This window comes from Oncorhynchus clarkii, chromosome 13, assembly GCF_045791955.1.
Source record: "Oncorhynchus clarkii lewisi isolate Uvic-CL-2024 chromosome 13, UVic_Ocla_1.0, whole genome shotgun sequence".
NCBI classification, from domain to species: domain Eukaryota; kingdom Metazoa; phylum Chordata; class Actinopteri; order Salmoniformes; family Salmonidae; genus Oncorhynchus; species Oncorhynchus clarkii.
Window position 1 is genome coordinate 61,912,468 of NC_092159.1, and position 20,596 is coordinate 61,933,063.

Below are 20,596 nucleotides of genomic sequence, written 5' to 3' on the forward strand. Positions count from 1 at the left end.
GTCCAGTGTGTATGTGTGTGTGTGTGTATGTGTCCAGTGTGTGTGTGTGTGTCCAATGTGTGTGTGTAGAATCAAATCAAATCAAATTGACATGCGCCGGATACAACAGGTGTAGACCTAACAGTGAAAGACTTACTTACGAGCCCCTAAATAACAATGCAGTTTAAAAAAATACAGATAAGAATAATAAATAAAAGTAACAAGTAATTAAAGAGCAGCAGTGAAATAACAATAGCGAGACTATATACAGGGGGGTACCGGTACAGAGTCAATATGTGGGGGTACCGGTACAGAGTCAATATGTGGGGGTACCGGTACAGAGTCAATATGTGGGGGTACCGGTACAGAGTCAATATGTGGGGGTACCGGTACAGAGTCAATATGTGGGGGTACCGGTACAGAGTCAATATGTGGGGGTACCGGTACAGAGTCAATATGTGGGGGTACCGGTACAGAGTCAATATGTGGGGGTACCGGTACAGAGTCAATATGTGGGGGTACCGGTTAGTTGATATAATATGTACATGAAGTGGTTATGCATCGATAACAACAGAGTAGCAGCGGTGTAAAAGAAGGAGAGAGGTGGGGGGGGGGGGCAATGCAAATAAATATGGGTAGCCATTTGATTAGGTGTTCAGGAGTCTTATGGCTTGGGGGTAGAAGCTGTAGAACTAGACTTGGCGCTCTGGTACCGCTTACCGTGCATAGCAGAGAGAACAGTCTATGACTAAGTCTCTGACAATTTTTAGGGCCTTCCTCTGACACCACTTAGTATAGAGGTCCTGGATGGCAGGAAGCTTGGCCAAAGTGATGTACTGGGCCGTTCGCACTACCCTCTGTAGTGCTTTGCGGTCAGAAGCCAAGCAGTTGCCATACCAGAAAGTGATGCAACCAGACAGGATGCTCTCTATGGACCTATGCCAAATCTTTTCAGTCTCCTGAGGGGGAATAGGTTTTGTTGTGCCCTCTTCACGACTGTCTTGGTGTGCTTGGACCATGTTAGTTTGTTGGTGATGTGGATACCAAGGAACCTCAACCTGCTCCACTACAGCCCTGTCGATGAGAATGGGGGCGTGCTCGGTCCTCTTTTTCCTCTAGTCCACAATCATCTCCATGGGAGAGGTTGTTGTCCTGGCACCACACGGCCAGGTCTCTGACCTCCTCCCTATAGGCTGTCTTGTCGTTGTCGGTGGTCAGGCCACTGTTGTGTCACCGACAAACTTAATGATGGTGTTGGAGTCGTGTCTGGCCTTGCAGTCACAAGTGAACAGGGAGTACAGGAGTGGACTGAGCACGCACCTCTGAGGGGCCCCTGTGTTGTCACCTACCCTTACCACCTGGTGGCAGCCCATCAGAAAGTCCAGGATCCAGTTACAGAGGGAGGTGTTTAGTCCCAGGGTCTTTAGCTTAGTGATGAGCTTTGAGGGCACTATGGTGTTGAACGCTGAACTGTAGTCAATGAATAGCATTCTCACATAGGTGTTCCTTTTGTCCAGTTGGGATAGGGCAGTGTGGAGTGCAATAGAGATGGCATCATCTGTGGATCTGTTGGTGAGGTATGCAACTTGGAGTGGGTCTAGGGTTTCTGGGATAATGGTGTTGATGTGAGACATGACCAGCCTTTCATAGCACTTCATAGCTACAGACGTGAGTGCTACGGGTCGGTAGTCATTTTGGCAGGTTACCTTAGCGTTCTTGGGCACAGGGACTATGGTGGTCTGCTTAAAACATGTTTGTATTACAGACTCAGACAGGGAGAGGTTGAAAATGTCAGTGAAGACACTTGCCAGTTGATCAACACATGCTCACAGTACACATCCTGGTAATCCTTCTGGCTCTGCAGCCTTGTGAATGTTGACCTGTTTAAAGGTCTTACTCACATCGGCCGCAGAGAGCGTGATCACACAGTCTTCCGGAACAGCTGGTTCTCTCATGCGTGTTTCAGTGTTCTTTGCCTTGAAGCGAGCATAGAAGTAGTTTAGCTCATCTGGTAGGCTCGTGTCACTGGGCAGCTCTCGGCTGTGCTTCCCTTTGTAGTCTGTAATGGTTTGCAAGCCCTGCCACATCATAGGGATCTGGGCCTGTTCCCGAGAAAGCAGTATATTGTTTGCGTCGGGCTCGTTAAAGGAAAAAAAGGATTCTGCCAGTCCGTGGTAAGTAATTGCAGACCTGATGTCCAGAAGTTATTTTTTGGTCATAAGAGACGGTAGCAGCAACATTATGTACAAAATAAGTAAAAAAATAAGTTACAAACAATGCAAATAAACTAACAAAAAACACAATCGGTTGGGGGCACATAAAACGTCTGCCTTCTTCTCCGGGGCCATTTATGTATGAGTGTGTGTGTGTGTCCCCAGTGCGTGTGTGTGTCCAGTGTGTGTGTTTGTCCAGTGTGTGTGTCCAGTATGTGTATGTGTGTCCAGTGCGTGTGTGTGTGTCCGTTGCGTGTGTGTGTGTCCTGTGTGTGTGTGTGTGTTTGTGTGTGAGTCCAGTGTGTGTGTACAGTGTGTGTGTGTGTGTACCGTGTGTGTGTTCTCACAGGGCGCAGGATCACAGAAAGAGACGGACAGAGTTACCATGGTTATTATTTCCAGGAAAAAAATTATCCAAACTGGTGTGTGTGTGTGTTCCTCCATGTATTTAAATGTCATATTGTGATCAAACATAAAACACATGATTAGAGTGAACCATCATGTTGTGTTTGACACAGTGACCACTTGACAAAGGGACACTGAGGAGGTAACATCATAAACCCTAAAACCTGGATAGAGGGGCTCGGTGAATGTGGTGTAGAATGTGTACAGGTGGGTCAGTGTGTCAGAGGAGACTCTGTAGAAGGACAGAGTGCCGGCTGGCCAGTCCAGATACACTCCTACTCTGTGGGAGCTGGATGAGTGGACGTCTATGGTAGTGTGATTATTATTGTGACAGGCCTTGTAACTGCAGTCAGAGCAGACCAGACTCCAGGACTTGTCATTGTATCCAATCCCACAGTCAATGCCCTCTCCTCTCCTTTTGATTCCTTTATATGTCACTCCCATAACAGCCCCTCCCCCACTCCACTCTACCTCCCAGTAACAGCGCCCAGTCAGACCCTCGCTACACAGCACCTGTTCACAGTCCTCAAATCTATCTGGGTGAACAGGATACCGTCGCTCCTGTCTCCTACATGTCACCTTTCTGTTCTCCTCAGACAGAGAGAGGAGTCTGTTTACTGTGTTCGGGTCCAGTGTGAGATCACAGGCATCTGATGGATGAAACCAGACACAATATTAGAAATCATCACCATTCGCATTAGAATGTTAACTCACCTTTCACTAATTCACTGAATGTAGATGTGTCTAGGTATCAACAGGAGAAGGTAACTTGAGACTTGTTGAATGATCATATGTTATACTGTATGGTAATGTAAAACACACTTATTCACAAAAATGACACGCATACACTCACACCCTGAAAACACACACACACATTTCTAATGTAACACGAACATGCCACTCACCTACACAGACACACATTGTCAAAGCAACTCTTTCAAGCAACTCAACTTCTTTCTCTTTTTGGTGTCCCTGATTTCTGCTTCTGTAGAACTACAGCTGATATTTAATATGACCAAGTAAGTCATGATGGTGGTCTTTGACTTTGACTTAACTTGAATTTAAGACTTTTTCTTAATCATATTCTTCACAGCAGTCAACACTCACATTTTCTAAGGCCAGGTTTCATTGCGTACTCTCCACCATGTTCCACACTGTAGCGGTAAGCAGAAGAACAGACAGTCATTGAGGGATACACACGCACACACGTACACACAGTCAGCATATAACTTTGTCCAAGTGGTGGTAAGAATGTTTGTCTTAACAGGCCTGATAACTCAAACATGTCTGATATGAACATTGACATAAACCCTCTACATACTTGAGTTTCTCCAGCCTGCAGTGTGGATCCTCCAGTCCAGCAGAGAGCAGTCTGACTCCTGAGTCTCCTGGGTGATTGTAGCTCAGGTCCAGCTCTCTCAGGTGTGAGGGGTTTGACTTCAGAGCTGAGACCAGAGAAACACAGCCTTCCTCTGTGACTAGACAGCCTGACAGCCTGCAAAGAGATCATCATCATTTCACAAACACACTGTTCACTGACCAGACCATTTAAAAAGCAGTATCAGTCAAAAGACAGACAGTCGAGGTATCATATTTAGATTGTACTGAGTATTCAGTCCACACCAAACAAAATCTAAATCAAATCCAACTTTAATTGTCACATGCGCCGAATACAACAAGGGTAGACCTTGCCGTGAAATGCTTACTTACAAGCCCTTAACCAACAGTGTAGACCTTGCCGTGAAATGCTTACTTACAAACCCTTAACCAACAGTGTAGACCTTGCCGTGAAATGCTTACTTACAAGCCCTTAACCAACAGTGTAGACCTTGCCGTGAAATGCTTACTTACAAGCCCTTAACCAACAGTGTAGACCTTGCCGTGAAATGCTTACTGACAAGCCCTTAACCAACAGTGTAGACCTTGCCGTGAAATGCTTACTTACAAGCCCTTAACCAACAGTGTAGACCTTACCATGAAATGCTTACTGACAAGCCCTTAACCAACAGTGTAGACCTTGCCGTGAAATGCTTACTGACAAGCCCTTAACCAACAGTGTAGACCTTGCCGTGAAATGCTTACTTACAAGCCCTTAACCAACAGTGTAGACCTTACCATGAAATGCTTACTTACAAGCCCTTAACCAACAGTGTAGACCTTGCCGTGAAATGCATACTTACAAGCCCTTAACCAACAGTGCAGTTCAAGAAGAGTTAAGAAAATATTTACCAAATAAACTAAAGTAAAAAAACTAAGTAAAAAATTATAAAAAGTAACACAACAACATAACAATAATGAGGTTATATACAGGGGGTAGCAGTACTGAGTCAGAGTGCGGGGTTACAGGTTAGTTGAAGTAATTTTTACATGTAGGTAGGGGTGAAGTGACTATGCAAAGATATTTAACAGCGAGTACCAGCAGCGTACAACCAAATGGATGGGGAGAGTGGGGGTAGAAGCTGTTCAGCAGTCTTATGGCTTGGGGGGTAGAAGCTGTTCAGCAGTCTAATGGCTTGGGGGTAGAAGCTGTTCAGCAGTCTAATGGCTTGGTGGTAGAAGCTGTTCAGCAGTCTTATGGCTTGGGGGGTAGAAGCTGTTCAGCAGTCTTATGGCTTGGGGGGTAGAAGCTGTTCAGCAGTCTTATGGCTTGGGGGGTAGAAGCTGTTCAGCAGTCTTATGGCTTGGGGGTAGAAGCTGTTCAGCAGTCTAATGGCTTGGGGGTAGAAGCTGTACAGCAGTCTAATGGTTTGGGGGTAGAAGCTGTTCAGCAGTCTAATGGCTTGGGGGTAGAAGCTGTTCAGCAGTCTTATGGCTTGGGGGTAGAAGCTGTTCAGCAGTCTTATGGCTTGGGGGTAGAAGCTGTTCAGCAGTCTTATGGCTTGGGGGTAGAAGCTGTTCAGCAGTCTTATGGCTTGGGGGGTAGAAGCTGTTCAGCAGTCTTATGGCTTGGGGGTAGAAGCTGTTCAGCAGTCTTATGACTTGGGGGTAGAAGCTGTTCAGCAGTCTGATGGCTTGGGGGTAGAAGCTGTTCAGCAGTCTGATGGCTTGGGGGTAGAAGCTGTTCAGCAGTCTGATGGCTTGGGGGTAGAAGCTGTTCAGCAGTCTTATGGCTTGGGGGGTAGAAGCTGTTCAGCAGTCTTATGGCTTGGTGGTAGAAGCTGTTCAGCAGTCTTATGGCTTGGGGGTAGAAGCTGTTCAGCAGTCTGATGGCTTGGGGGTAGAAGCTGTTCAGCAGTCTTATGGCTTGGTGGTAGAAGCTGTTCAGCAGTCTTATGGCTTGGTGGTAGAAGCTGTTCAGCAGTCTAATGGCTTGGGGGTAGAAGCTGTTCAGCAGTCTAATGGCTTGGGGGTAGAAGCTGTTCAGCAGTCTAATGGCTTGGGGGTAGAAGCTGTTCAGCAGTCTTATGGCTTGGGGGTAGAAGCTGTTCAGCAGTCTAATGGCTTGGGGGTAGAAGCTGTTCAGCAGTCTTATGGCTTGGGGGGTAGAAGCTGTTAAGGAGCATTTTGGTCCCAGACTTGGCGCTACGGTACCACTCGCCGTGCGGTAGCAGAGAAAACAGTCTATGACGAGGGTGACTGGAGTCTCTGACAATTTTATGGGCTTTCCTCTGACACCGCCTATTATATAGGTCCTGGATGGCAGGAAGCTTGGCCCCAGTGATGTACTGGGCCATATGCACTACCCTCTGTAGAGCCTTGTGGTCAGATGCCGAGCAGTTGCCATAGCAGGCGGTGATGCAACCGGTAAGGATGCTCTCGATGATGCAGCTGTAGATCTTTTTGATAGGGGGACCCATGCCAAATCTTTTCAGTCTCCTGAGGAGGAAAGTTTGGTAATTTGGTAAAACTGATTTAATTTTGCCTGCATTAAAGTCCCTGGCCACTAGGAGCGCAGCTTCTGGATGAGCATTTTCTTGTTTGCTTATGGCCTGATAGAGTTGGTTGAGTGCGGTCTTAGTGCCAGCATCGGTCTGTGGTGGTAAGTAGATGGCTATGAATAATATAGATGAGAACTCTTGGTAGATAGTGTGGTCTACAGCTTATCATAAGGTACTCTACCTCGGGTGAGCAATACCTCGAGACTTCTTTAATATTAGACATCACGCACCAGTTGTTATTGACGGAAAGACACACACCCCCACCCCTCGTCTTACCAGACGTAGCTTCTCTGTTCTGCCGGTGCATTAAAAATCCCACCAGCTCGATATTATCCGTGTCGTCGTTCAGCTACGACTCGGTGAAACATTAGATATTACAGTTCTTAATGTCCTGTCGGTAGGATAATCGTAATCGTAGGTCATCAATTTTATTTTCCAATGATTGCATGCTAGCAGGTAGAATGGATGGCAGTGGGAGTTTAATCGCTCGCCTACGGATTCTCAGAAGCTCAATTTGCGTCCTCTTTTCCTCCGTCTTTTCTTCACGCAAATTACGGGGATTTGGGCCTGTTCCCGGGAGAGCAGTATATCCTACTCGTTAAAGGAAAAAGCTTCCTCCAGTTCGTAGTGAGGAATCGCAGTTCTTATGTCCAGAAGTTATTTTTCGGTCATAAGAGACGGTAGCAGCAACATTATGTACAAAATAAGTAAAATAATATATGTGACAAACAACGCTAAAAAACTAACAAAATAACACAATTGATTAGGAAGTAAGACGTCAGCCATCCTCCTCGGCGCCATCTTAGGACAGTGAAGCTAACATTTAAATGTGGTTCTAAACTATATCTTTTTCAATTTTACATAAAATGTTTCATATAAGGTAACAGTATATAATGTCACCTTTTATTTGAGGGTATTTTCATACACATCCATTTCACCATTTAGAAAAATAAACACACTTTACGTATCTAGTCCCCCTATTTGAAAAAGTAAAAGTATTCTGACCAATTCACGTATAGTGTATTAAAATTGTCAAAAGTTTAGTGCAATGAATACATCGAGCTTGTGACTTCCATGATTAAGAAATATCATGAATTAATCATTAATAATAACGAGTGAGAGAATTACAGAGGCTACAACAAAACATTCTAACCTCTCACCATTAACCTCTAATTAAAGGTGACATTCTGTACTGTCTGTCACCTAATATGAAACATTTGATCTCAATCCAAAATGCTGGAGCATAGCGCCAAATTTAAAACTGTAAACTTCACTGTAAACACACATGTGATGTGGACTATGTGTCTGGTAAACACATATGATGTGGACTATGTGCCTGGTAAACACATATGATGTGGACTATCTGTGTCTGGTAAACACATGTGATGTGGACTATGTGTCTGGTAAACACATATGATGTGGACTATGTGTGTCTGGTAAACACATATGATGTGGACTGTGTGTCTGGTAAACACATATGATGTGGACTATGTTCCTGGTAAACACATATGATGTGGACTATGTGTCTGGTAAACACATATGATGTGGACTATGTATCTGGTAAACACGTGGATCTGGTGAACAGTTGTCACTTGTTGACCAAATACAGTCTCGTGTCTTTGGCTATGCCGGATTAAGTGATATGACATGCTATTTTATAAAATCCTTGTAAATGTAATGTAATTAACTAGAAAGTCGGGGCACCACGAAATAATATTTATAGAGCTGTTATCTTCCGAATAAACTCTTAAAGACCTAGTAATATTTTACATCAATAGCAGTCAATATTAATCGCCACCTTATTTCAGTCTCATCTGAAAGTTGTAAATTCTTCACAAACCCTGGCTAACAAGTTGAATCGGCAATACAAAATTGGGTTTAATTATTGATTTACTAAATACCTACGTAATCACACAGAATTATACATACACAGAATGAATCATACCTTGATGACAAATGATGTCATAAAGGAAAACGTCCCTTGCGGACGAAACAGATATGACAGCTGGTTACACAAAAGAAAAGGGGCTGGGTTTGAGTGAAAGAGCGGGAAGACTGAGGGACAAAGGGAGAAGCGATGTCTCTATTGTAAATATGGTATCTTATGCATTCTAAATTACCGCCCATTTGGAAAAGGAAAATGCAATAAATATTTACTCTGAGCTGCGCTTCGGTAGGTTGGTGGTAGATGGAAGGCCGTGTTGCCCAAACGAGTTCTATTGAAGAATGTCTCTGCTGGTAAATTGGATATGTTGTAGTAATGTCGTTGTGTGGTAGACGGGATACTCTGTCTGTTCGTTCCTAGCCCACTTTTGCAGCTGCTGTTGCTAACTCAACGGCTAGGAGGTATCACTTCTGTAGTGAATAAGAGTCCATACCATTCGCAACCAAATCTCACGCTCAGGTTGGCTTCGTTCTGTAGTTATTATCTGAACCATTCTGACATCGGATCGTCATCCTAATGTACCCAGAACAGTTATTATCTGAACCATTCTGACATCGGATCGTCATCCTAATGTACCCAGAACAGTTATTATCTGAACCATTCTGACATCGGATCGTCATCCTAATGTACCCAGAACAGTTATTATCTGAACCATTCTGACATCGGATCGTCATCCTAATGTACCCAGAACAGTTATTATCTGAACCATTCTGACATCGGATCGTCATCCTAATGTACCCAGAACAGTTATTATCTGAACCATTCTGACATCGGATCGTTATCCTAATGTACCCAGAACAGTTATTATCTGAACCATTCTGACATCGGATCGTCATCCTAATGTACCCGGAACAGGAGGTTACATTTTCGTCAAGACTTTATATAGTGGAGGGAGAAGGGTGTGTTTTCATAGTTTTACAGCCCATGTCTCTTCACAGGGTCACTGATTGAGCAGAGCCCTAACCTTATGAAAACCCAAATCTCTCATTTGGAAGCTAAAATTACATTTAATCTTTTCACCAATAATGTTATATTCAAACATTTAAATTGAACAACAATTCCATGTGAATCCGATAACTACAATGTTCAGACTAGAGTTTATGTCATCCTATCATTGATGAGAATGTCTCAGATGACAACCGAACTGACATCATATTCATTAAGTACCACCGCATATGTTCAACTGGTCGGATTACCAGAATATAGTTCATTTCCTCCCACCTTCTGATGTACCCAGAAACTCTATATCAGTAGGGTAGAGAGAGGAAAGGGGGGGGGGGGGAAGAGGTATTTATGACTGTCATAAACCTCCCCCCAGGCCAACGTCATGACAACAGGAATACTGACCTCAGAGTCTCCAGTTTACAGTGGGGATTCCCCAGTCCATCAGAGAGCAGCTTCACTCCTGAATCCTTCAGGTCATTGTTACTCAGGTCCAGCTCTCTCAGGTGTGAGGGGTTTGACTTCAGAGCTGAGACCAGAGAAGCACAGCCTTCCTCTGTGACTCCACAGCCTGACAGCCTGACAAAGAGATCATCATGATTTCACAAACACACTGTTCATTTAACACCAGTACTGTAGAAGGACAATTGCAGATGCATTTGATTCATTCTCCCAAACAACATATAGATTCATCTTCCGTCTCCTAGAATTGTATGGTTATTTTATTATACTAATGTGAACAGCAATGTACTGATTCAATATGTTATTCAATAATACATATTTTTCTCTAAACTTAATATTTCATCCTGCTGATTAGTTCTTAAATGTCATGTTATGTACTCACAGAGCAGCTCTGGAGGCTTTGACCACTGGCAGCAGCCTCAGAAGACCTTCCTCTGATCTGGAGTATTTCTTCAGGTCAAACACATCCAGCTCCTTTTCTGAAGACAGCAACACAAAGACCAGAGCTGACCACTGTGAAGGTGAGAGTTTGGCTTCTGAGAGACTTCCTGAGCTCAGGTAGCTTTGGATCTCCTCCACTAGAGAATGGTCATTCAGTTCATTCAGGCAGTGGAACAGATTGATGCACCTCTCTGGAGAGGGATTCTCCCTGATCTTCTTCTTGATGTACTTGACTGTTTCTTCATGGCTCTGTGAGATGCCTCTTGTTGTTGTCAGTAGACCTCGTAAGTGCTTCTGATTGGACTCCAGTGAGAGACCCAGAAGGAAGCGGAGGAAAAGGTCCAGGTTTCCTGTCTCACTTTGTAAGGCTTTATCCACAGCACTCTTGTAGACAGTGACTTTAATTTTCTGTCTGATCCTCAGATAAAAGTTCCTGGACGTTGATTGAGGTTTGCACATTAGATTCTCATTGTTGTTGCTGAATGAAAGGAACACATATACAGCAGCCAGAAACTCCTGAATGCTCAGATGCACGAAGCAGTACACCTTGTCCTGGTACAGCCCACATTCCTCTTTAAAGAGCTGTGTGCACAATCCTGAGTACACTGAGGCTTCATTGACATCAATACCAGCATCTTTCAGGTCTTCTTCATAGAAAATCAGATTGCCATTCACAAGCTGTTGAAAAGCCAGTTTTCCCAGTGACAGAATGCTCTCTTTATTCCAGTGTGGACCTGTCTCTTCTTTCCCAAGATACTTTTCGTTCTTCTTTATAGTATGAAACACCACAAGGTGTGTGTACATCTCAGTCAGAGTCTTGGGCATCTCTTCTCTCTTATGTTTCAGCATGTGTTCAAGCACTATTGCAGATATCCAACAAAAGACTGGAATGTGGCACATGATGTGGAGGCTCCTTGATGTCTTTATGTGTGAGATGATTCTGCTGGCCAGGTCCTCATCACTGAATCTCTTCCTGAAGTACTCCTCCTTCTGTGGGTCATTGAACCCTCGTACCTCTGTCACCTGGTCAACACACTCTGAAGGGATCTTATTGGCTGCTGCAGGTCGGGTAGTTATCCAGAGGAGAGCAGAGGAAAGCAGGTTTCCCTTGATGAGATTTGTCAGCAGAACATCCACTGAGGTTGACTCTGTGACGTCACAACAGATCTTGTTGTTCTGGAAGTCTAGGGGCAGTCGACACTCATCCAGACCATCAAAGATGAACAGAACTTTGTACTTGTCGTAGTTGGAGATTCTTGATTCTTTAGTTTCCATTGAGAAGTAATTGAGAAGTTCAATCAAAGTGTGTTTTTCCCCTTTCATCAAATTCAGCTCCCGAAAAGGGAATGAAAATACAAATTGGACATCCTGATTTGCTTTTCCTTCAGCCCAGTCCAGAATGAACTTCTGCACAGAGACTGTTTTTCCAATGCCAGCGACTCCCTTTGTCAGCACAGTTCTGATAAGTTTGTCTTGTCCAGTTAAAGGTTTGAAGATGTCGTTACATTTGATTGCAGTCTCTTGTCTTGCTTGTTTCCTGGTTGTTGTCTCAATCTGTCTCAGCTCATGTTCATTATTGACCTCTCCTGTTCCACCCTCTGTGATGTAGAGCTCTGTGTAGATCTTATTGAGAAGTGTTGGGTTTCCTTGTTTAGCGATCCCCTCAAATACACATTGAAACTTCTTCTTTAGATTAGATTTGAGTTCACGTTGGCAAATCACAGCAAGTTCATCTGAATGAAGAAATAACACAGAGGATATTAATATTACATCTGATATAATGCCTACAGTATTGTTAGACTGTGCTATAATGTTTACATTGTAATAATGTATTCTCTTACTGTAACTGTCTGTATAAATGTATAAATGTTTTCATTATCCATTACACACTGGTGTGACTGATTTATATCATTATTGATATTATTGGTGGTATTATTAATTCTCTCTTGTCTAAATTAATCACCACAACACATCCCTGCTGGTACTGTACTTGATGAGTTCACTAGGTGTTGTGTTAAGTCTGGTACAATGTCATTGTGTTACACAGCTATTTTAGCTGTACTTTAGCTACAGATTTTAAATGTTTGTTGTAAAACAGCATTCAACATGAGGCAGACAGCTCTTACTTTTCTCCAGTGTGTCAGCAAGCTCCTTCTGGTTCATTTTCCTCAGGACGTGCAGTGTGATCTTCAGAGCCCCCTCTCTGGCACTGCTCTCATGCTTCTCATCTTCAGCATCCACTTCCTTATCCTGCTTCTGACTCTCAAAGCCTTGTGGGAGTTCTGGACTAAGAATCCTCTTGAACATCTTCAGCTCGTTCTTCACAAATGTCATAATATTCTCTTCAAGCAACTGAAATAAATAAAGTAAATAATTTAAGCAAGATAAGAAATACTTTCTCATTAACACATTAATAAATGATTGACAGATCAACTTTACTTGAGGTAAACAAAAACAAATGTACATAACAGGACCACATACACTGAATATAGAGGCCAGGTCTGTTTGATGACTCTGGGAAGACTGACCACTGAGAATCTCTGACTCTGATGTCTCCTGTTGGTTTCTGTGGACAAAACATGAGGACACACACACACACAGAAAGTTGTGTTTGTTTAATATTGTTTCCGGACTTTGAAAATGGAAAAAAGGATAAGCCTATGGATTATTAAAACAACAAAAAGAAATTGAAAAATGGGAGAGGAGAAATGACTAGAGACAGTGTTGTTTAACTCCCTGAACATGACCCATGAGTTCCTCTTACCTTTGTCCAGTTGAAAAGTCTCCCTCTCTAAACATTATAGGTACACCCATAGACCAGTCACTCTTCATGGACAGACCGCTGGGCACAGGGGAGGCTGGTCTCTCCTGCTTGATTGGACTTCAACACAACAGAGACAAACATTACATCTCTCATCTACTCTGAGCTCAGATGGGGAATCATACTGTAAGAAGAGTTTCATTCCAAAACGCTACATGCAGCTACTTTGCTGTTATTCTGGCTGCACTGTTTGACGTGACTGTAAGTTATCTGTAGTTGTCTAGCTAGCAAGGGATAAGAACGTTACCACCCAGTTTGGCAATGGATCATTTAGAACGAACGACTGGGTCTCATCCATAGATACAGAACAAAAATACTTAACTACTGGGTCTCATCCATAGATACAGAACAAAAAGACAACTACTGGGTCTCATCCATAGATACAGAACAAAAAGACTTAACTACTGGGTCTCATCCATAGATACAGAACAAAAAGACTTAACTACTGGGTCTCATCCATAGATACAGAACAAAAAGACTTGACTACTGGGTCTCATCCATAGATACAGAACAAAAAGACTTAACTACTGGGTCTCATCCATAGATACAGAACAAAAAGACTTAACGACTGGGTCTCATCCATAGATACAGAACAAAAAGACTTAACTACTGGGTCTCATCCATAGATACAGAACAAAAAGACTTAACTACTGGGTCTCATCCATAGATACAGAACAAAAAGACTTAACGACTGGGTCTCATCCATAGATACAGAACAAAAAGACTGAACTACTGGGTCTCATCCATAGATACAGAACAAAAAGACTTAACGACTGGGTCTCATCCATAGATACAGAACAAAAAGACTTAACTACTGGGTCGCGTCTCTGGCAACCGAACCGATAGAAAGTAACCATGAGCAATAATTTCTGATGAAAACAAATGTGACTGGGATACAGCATTTTGGAAATAAACTCTTCATATGAACAAACTTGTCATCTCACCTTTTAGCTGTGGTGTCATGTTCCCCAGAGAGTCTCATTTTGGAGGCAGGGTCCCCCTCTCTCTCCCCAGAGAGACTCATTTTAGACCACTGACAACTAAACAGAGATCCAGCATGTTGGTTGTGATTAACATAGTGACAACAAATTCTTGAATGTCAATTGTTCATAATAATTCATTATTTCTCAGACTTGATTACACACAGGTGGATTGTATTTATCATCATTAGTCATTTAGGTCAACATTGGATCATTCAGAGATCCTCACTGAACTTCTGGAGAGAGTTTGCTGCACTGAAAGTAAAGGGGCTGAATCATTTTGCACGCACAATTTTTCAGTTTTTGATTTGTTAAAAAAGTTTGAAATATCCAATAAATGTCATTCCACTTCATGATTGTGTCCCACTTGTTGTTGATTCTTCACAAAAAAATACAGTTTTATATCTTTATGTTTGAAGCCTGAAATGTGGCAAAAGGTCGCAAAGTTCAAGGGGGCCAAATACTTTCGCAAGGCACTGTACTAACAGACACATCGAAACAGTCAGATGATTTAATGAATTCACATGATTATGTAGTTGTGACATCTCTTCTCCAAGGTAACTGTCAATAATAATAATAAGTCACTGTTTGTTAAGGTAGTTCTAGACAGTGCAGCAACACAAGGCCGTGTCTCACACTTATTTGTATTCACTAAAAGTAGGCTATTATCTATCAATCTGTTATTTTCTAAACTAATCTGAAAATGTAGACTGAAGGGCTAAAATGGGAATGATTGATCTGAGGGGGAAATCATTCATTCATTCAGAAAGATTTTTGCAACAAGTAAGATAATTGATGTTATGTAATGTAGGCTAGGTTATATGTACAGTTACATACACCTTAGCCAAATACATTTAAACTCCATTTTCACAATTCCTGACATTTAATCCTAGTAAAAATTCCCTGTCTTAGGTCAGTTAGGATCACCACTTTATTTTAAGAATGTGAAACGTCAGAATAATAGTATAGGGAATGATTTATTTCAGCTTTTATTTCTTTCATCACATTCCCAGTGGGTCATAAGTTTACATACACTCAATTAGTATTCGGTAGCATTGCTTTAAATTGCTTAATTTGGGTCAAAAGTTTTGGGTAGTCTTCCACAAGCTTACCACAATAAATTGGGTGAATTTTGGCCCATTCCTCTTGACAGAGCTGGTGTAACTGAATCAGGTTTGTATGGCCTCCTTGCTCACACACACTTTTTCAGTTCTGCCCACACATTTTCTTTGGGATTGAGGTCAGGGCTTTGTGATGGCCACTCCAATATCTTGACTTTGTTGTCCTTAAGCTATTTTGCTACAACTTTGGAAGTATGCTTGGGGTCATTGTCCATTTGGAAGACCCATTTGCGACCAAGCTTTAACTTCCTGACTGATGTCTTGAGATGCTGCTTCAATATATCCACATATTTTTCCATCCTCATGATGCCATCTATTTTGTGATGCTGCCACCCCCGTGCTTCATGGTTTGGATGGTGTTCTTTGGCTTGCAAGCCTCCCCCTTTTTCCTCCAAACATAACGATGGTCCTTATGGCCAAACAGTTCTATTTTTGTGTCATCAGTCCAGAGGACATTTCTCCAAAAAGTACGACCTTTGTCCCCATATGCAGTTGCAAACTGTAGTCTGGCTTTTTTATGGCGGTTTTGGAGCAGTAGCTTCTTCCTTGCTGAGCTGCCTTTCAGGTTATGTCAATATAGGACTCGTTTTACTGTGGATATAGATACTTGTACTTGTTTCCTCCAGCATCTTCACAAGGTCCTTTGCTGTTGTTCTGGGATTGATTTGCACTTTTCGCACCAAAGTACGTTCATCTCTAGGAGACAGAACGCATCTCCTTCCTGAGCGGTATGACGGCTGCGTGGTCCCATGATGTTTATACTTGCGTACTATTGTTTGTACAGATGAACGTGGTACCTTCAGGCATTTGGAAATGGCTCCCAAGGATGAACCAGACTTGTAAAGGTCTACAACAAAAAAATCCTGAAGTCTTGGCTGATTTCTTTTGATTTTCACATGATGTCAAGCAAAGAGGCACTGAGTTTGAAGGAAGACCTTGAAATACATCCACAGATACACCTCCAATTGACTCAAATAATGTCAATTAGCCTATCAGAAGCTTCTAAAGCCATGACATAAGTTTCAGGAATTTTCCAAGCTGTTTAAAGGCACAGTCAACTTAGTGTATGTAAACTTCTGACCCACTGGAATTGTGATACAGTGAATTATAAGTGAAATAATCTGTCTCTAAACAATAGTTGGAAAAATTACTTGTGTCATGCACAGAGAAGATGTCCTAACCGACTTGCCAAAACTATAGTTTGTTAACAAGACATTTGTGGAGTAGTTGGAAAACTAGTTTTAATGGCTCCAACCTAAGTGTATGTAAACTTCTGACTTCAACTGTATAATAGTGGTTTGTTAGTGCTATTTCATATAACAATATAGGCCTACCAGTGTCAGGACAGAGCAGGTAGACTAGACCTGATATTTTACACATTTCCAACGAGACCATCAGGTTGTCAGCATGATAAGAGATCATATATCAAACCTACTCTGACTATTGAATGTCTGACAACGACCTAACTTTATAATATAGTTCAACGACCTAACTTTATAATATAGTTCAACGACCTAACTTTATAATATAGTTCAATGACCTAACTTTATAATATAATATAGTTCTATATAGCCTAGACTTACCAGTCTGCTCGTCTTTCCTTCAATCCGACTATCCGACTTCTAATGTTGCAGAGAAATGTGTCCCACAGTTTCAACAGCCATTTTGAAAGTGTGTTAGGTCAGAAACGTACTTTTAATTGAATATGAGGAAACTGGTGCGGCCGCCTGTTTTCTTACAGATGAAGTAGCCTCTCGTAGGGAACTCATTCAACCAGCCTAAACAACAGGAAATAAAACATGTCACATGGTCCAAAGAGAATCCTGTCCTCCTAATAAAGCCATGTGCATTAAAGACAGGTATACTGCTACACATGTAGGATCTTCATTTCAGTCAGTTTGCCACAGCAGGAAAATAATCCTGAAGCAACAGGACATTTGAATTATTATGTGGATTATAATTAATGGACATTTGAATTATTATGTGGATTATAATTAATGGACATTTTTCAAAAGTGGAAATTACAAACTTCAGAAGCCTTTTTAACCTTCAAATATCAAATCAAATTGTATTTGTCACATGCTGAATACAACAGGTGTAGGTAGACCTTACAGTGAAATGCTGAATACAACAGGTGTAGTAGACCTTACAGTGAAATGCTGAATACAACAGGTGTAGGTAGACCTTACAGTGAAATGCTGAATACAACAAGTGTAGGTAGACCTTACAGTGAAATGCTGAATACAACAGGTGCAGGTAGACCTTACAGTGAAATGCTGAATACAACAAGTGTCGGTAGATCTTACAGTGAAATGCTGAATACAACAGGTGCAGGTAGACCTTACAGTGAAATGCTGAATACAACAGGTGTAGGTAGACCTTACAGTGAAATGCTTACTTACAAGCCCCTAACCAACAATGCAGTTTTAAGAAAATAAAAAAAGTAAGAGGTAAGAAAAACAAATTATTAAAGAGCAGCAGTAAATAACAATAGCGGGGCTTTATACAGGAGGTACCAGTACAGAGTCAATGTGGAGGCTATATACAGGGGGTACTGGTACAGAGTCAATGTGGAGGCTATATACAGGGGGTACCGGTACAGAGTCATTGTGGAGGCTATAGACAGGGGGTACCGGTACAGAGTCAATGTGGAGGCTATATACAGGGGGTACCGGTACAGAGTCAATGTGGAGGCTATATACAGGGGGTACTGATACAGAGTCAATGTGGAGGCTATATACAGAGGGTACCGGTTCGGAGTCAATGTGGAGGCTATATACAGGGGGTACTGGTTCAGAGTCAATGTGGAGGCTATATACAGGGGGTACCAGTACAGAGTCAATGTGGAGGCTTATATACAGGGGGTACTGGTTCAGAGTCAATGTGGAGGCTATATATGTGGAGGCTATATACAGGGGGTGCCGGTTCAGAGTCAATGTGGAGGCTATATACAGGGGGTACCAGTACAGAGTCAATGTGGAGGCTATATACAGGGGGTACCAGTACAGAGTCAATGTGGAGGCTATATACAGGGGGTACCAGTACAGAGTCAATGTGGAGGCTATATACAGGGGGTACCGGTTCAGAGTCAATGTGGAGGCTTATATACAGGGGGTACTGGTTCAGAGTCAATGTGGAGGCTATATATGTGGAGGCTATATACAGGGGGTGCCGGTTCAGAGTCAATGTGGAGGCTATATACAGGGGGTACTGGTTCAGAGTCAATGTGTGGTGGCATCGGTGTCTAGGTAATTGAGGTAATCATGTACATGCAGGAAGGGTTATTAAAGTGGCTATGCATAGATATAAACAGGGAGTTGTAGCAGCATATTGGGGGGGGGCGAAAATAGTCTGGGTAGCCATTTGATTAGCTGTTCAGGAGTCTTATGGCTTGGGGGTAGAAGCTGTTTAGAAGCCTCTTGAACCTTAACTTGGTGCTCCGGTGTTGCTTGCCGTGCGGAAGCAGAGAGAACATTCTATGACTAGGGTGGCTGGAGTCTTTGACCATTTTTAGGGCCTTCTTCTGACACTGCATGGTATAGAGGTCCTGATGTAAAACCTTTTGAGGATCTGAGGACCCATGCCAAATCTTTTCAGTGTCCTGAGGAGCAATAGGTTTTTAGCCTAGACCTGGCTAAAAACGACTGTCTTGGTGTTCTTGGACCATGTTAGTTTGTTGGTGATGTGGACGCCAAGGAACTTGAAGCTCTCAACCTGCTCCACTACAGCTCCATCGATGAGAATGGGGGCGTGCTCGGCCCTCCTTTTCCTGTAGTCCACAATCATCTCCTTTGTCTTGATCACGTTGCGGGAGAGGTTGTTGTCCTTGCACCACATGGCCAGGTCTCTGACCTCCTCCCTATAGGCTGTCTCATCATTGTCGGTGATCAGGTCTACCACTGTTGTGTCATCAGTTGTGTTATTTGCCTCGAAGCGAGCATAGAAGTTATCTGGTAGGCTCGTGTCACTGGGCAGCTCTCAGCTGTGCTTCCCTTTGTAGTCTGTAATAGTTTGCAAGCCCTGCCACATCCGACGAGCAGGGCGATTTGATCTTAGTCCTGTATTGACGCTTTGCCTGTTTGATTGTTCGTCGGATATCCCTCATAACAGGATTTCTTATAATTTTCTGGGTTACAATACCGCTCCTTGAAAGTGGCAGCTCTACCCTTTAGCCCAACAATGTTGAGTTATCCTGCAAAAGTTATATTAAATTAAGATCATCTAACTGTACAGAGCTTGTCATTACCTAAACCAGGGCAATTGGAGTTTTTGGCAGTGACTTTGCATCTGTCAGCTGCTGTAAACCTATGTGATTGGATGTTATAGACGCCCCATCTAAACAGTTACTTTCCCTGTGCTGTGGCCCTCTCCAACCAGCCATCTGGCCCATAGAGACTAAAGGACTGTGCTGTGGCCCTCTCCAACCAGCCATCTGGCCCATAGAGACTAAAGGACTGTGCTGTGGCCCTCTCCAACCAGCCATCTGGCCCATAGAGACTAAAGGACTGTGCTGTGGCCCTCTCCAACCAGCCATCTGGCCCATAGAGACTCAATGACTGTGCTGTGGCCCTCTCCAACCAGCCATCTGGCCCATAGAGACTAAAGGACTGTGCTGTGGCCCTCTCCAACCAGCCATCTGGCCAATAGAGACTAAATGACTGTGCTGTGGCCCTCTCCAACCAGCCATCTGGCCCATAGAGACTAAAGGACTGTGCTGTGGCCCTCTCCAACCAGCCATCTGGCCCATAGAGACTAAAGGACTATGCTGTGGCCCTCTCCAACCAGCCATCTGGCCCATAGAGACTAAAGGACTATGCTGTGGCCCTCTCCAACCAGCCATCTGGCCCATAGAGACTAAAGGACTATGCTGTGGCCCTCTCCAACCAGCCATCTGGCCCATAGAGACTAAAGGACTACTATGCCGTGGCCCTCTCCAACCAGCCATCTGGCCCATAGAGACTAAAGGACTATGCTGTGGCCCTCTCCAACCAGCCATCTGGCCCATAGAGACTAAAGGACTATGCTGTGGCCCTCTCCAACCAGCGATCTGGCCCATAGAGACTAAAGGACTGTGCTGTGGCCCTCTCCAACCAGCCATCTGGCCCATAGAGACTAAAGGACTGTGCTGTGGCCCTCTCCAACCAGCCATCTGGCCCATAGAGACTAAAGGACTGTGCTGTGGCCCTCTCCAACCAGCCATCTGGCCCATAGAGACTAAAGGACTGTGCTGTGGCCCTCTCCAACCAGCCATCTGGCCCATAGAGACTCAATGACTGTGCTGTGGCCCTCTCCAACCAGCCATCTGGCCCATAGAGACTAAAGGACTGTGCTGTGGCCCTCTCCAACCAGCCATCTGGCCAATAGAGACTAAATGACTGTGCTGTGGCCCTCTCCAACCAGCCATCTGGC

General features: G+C 43.3%; 1 protein-coding gene and 1 long non-coding RNA gene across 2 annotated transcripts; both read right to left on the reverse strand.

Annotated features, from left to right (window-relative positions):
• Positions 1-2,514: 2,514 nt before the first annotated feature.
• LOC139423616 (NLR family CARD domain-containing protein 3-like) lies at positions 2,515-12,428 on the reverse strand. The gene is made up of 6 exons (XM_071175200.1): positions 12,392-12,428; positions 10,207-11,998; positions 9,768-9,941; positions 3,919-4,092; positions 3,705-3,751; positions 2,515-3,247 (listed from the first exon to the last, which is right to left on the reverse strand). The coding sequence occupies exons 1-6, from the start codon at positions 12,426-12,428 to the stop codon at positions 2,691-2,693; spliced, it is 2,781 nt and encodes a 926-aa protein (XP_071031301.1). The 3' UTR covers positions 2,515-2,690.
• A 341-nt stretch (positions 12,429-12,769) lies between these two features.
• LOC139365235 (uncharacterized) lies at positions 12,770-14,136 on the reverse strand. Its single transcript, XR_011626553.1, has 3 exons — positions 14,031-14,136; positions 13,030-13,146; positions 12,770-12,831 (listed from the first exon to the last, which is right to left on the reverse strand). It is a non-coding gene; the product is annotated as an uncharacterized lncRNA (long non-coding RNA).
• Positions 14,137-20,596: the final 6,460 nt, after the last annotated feature.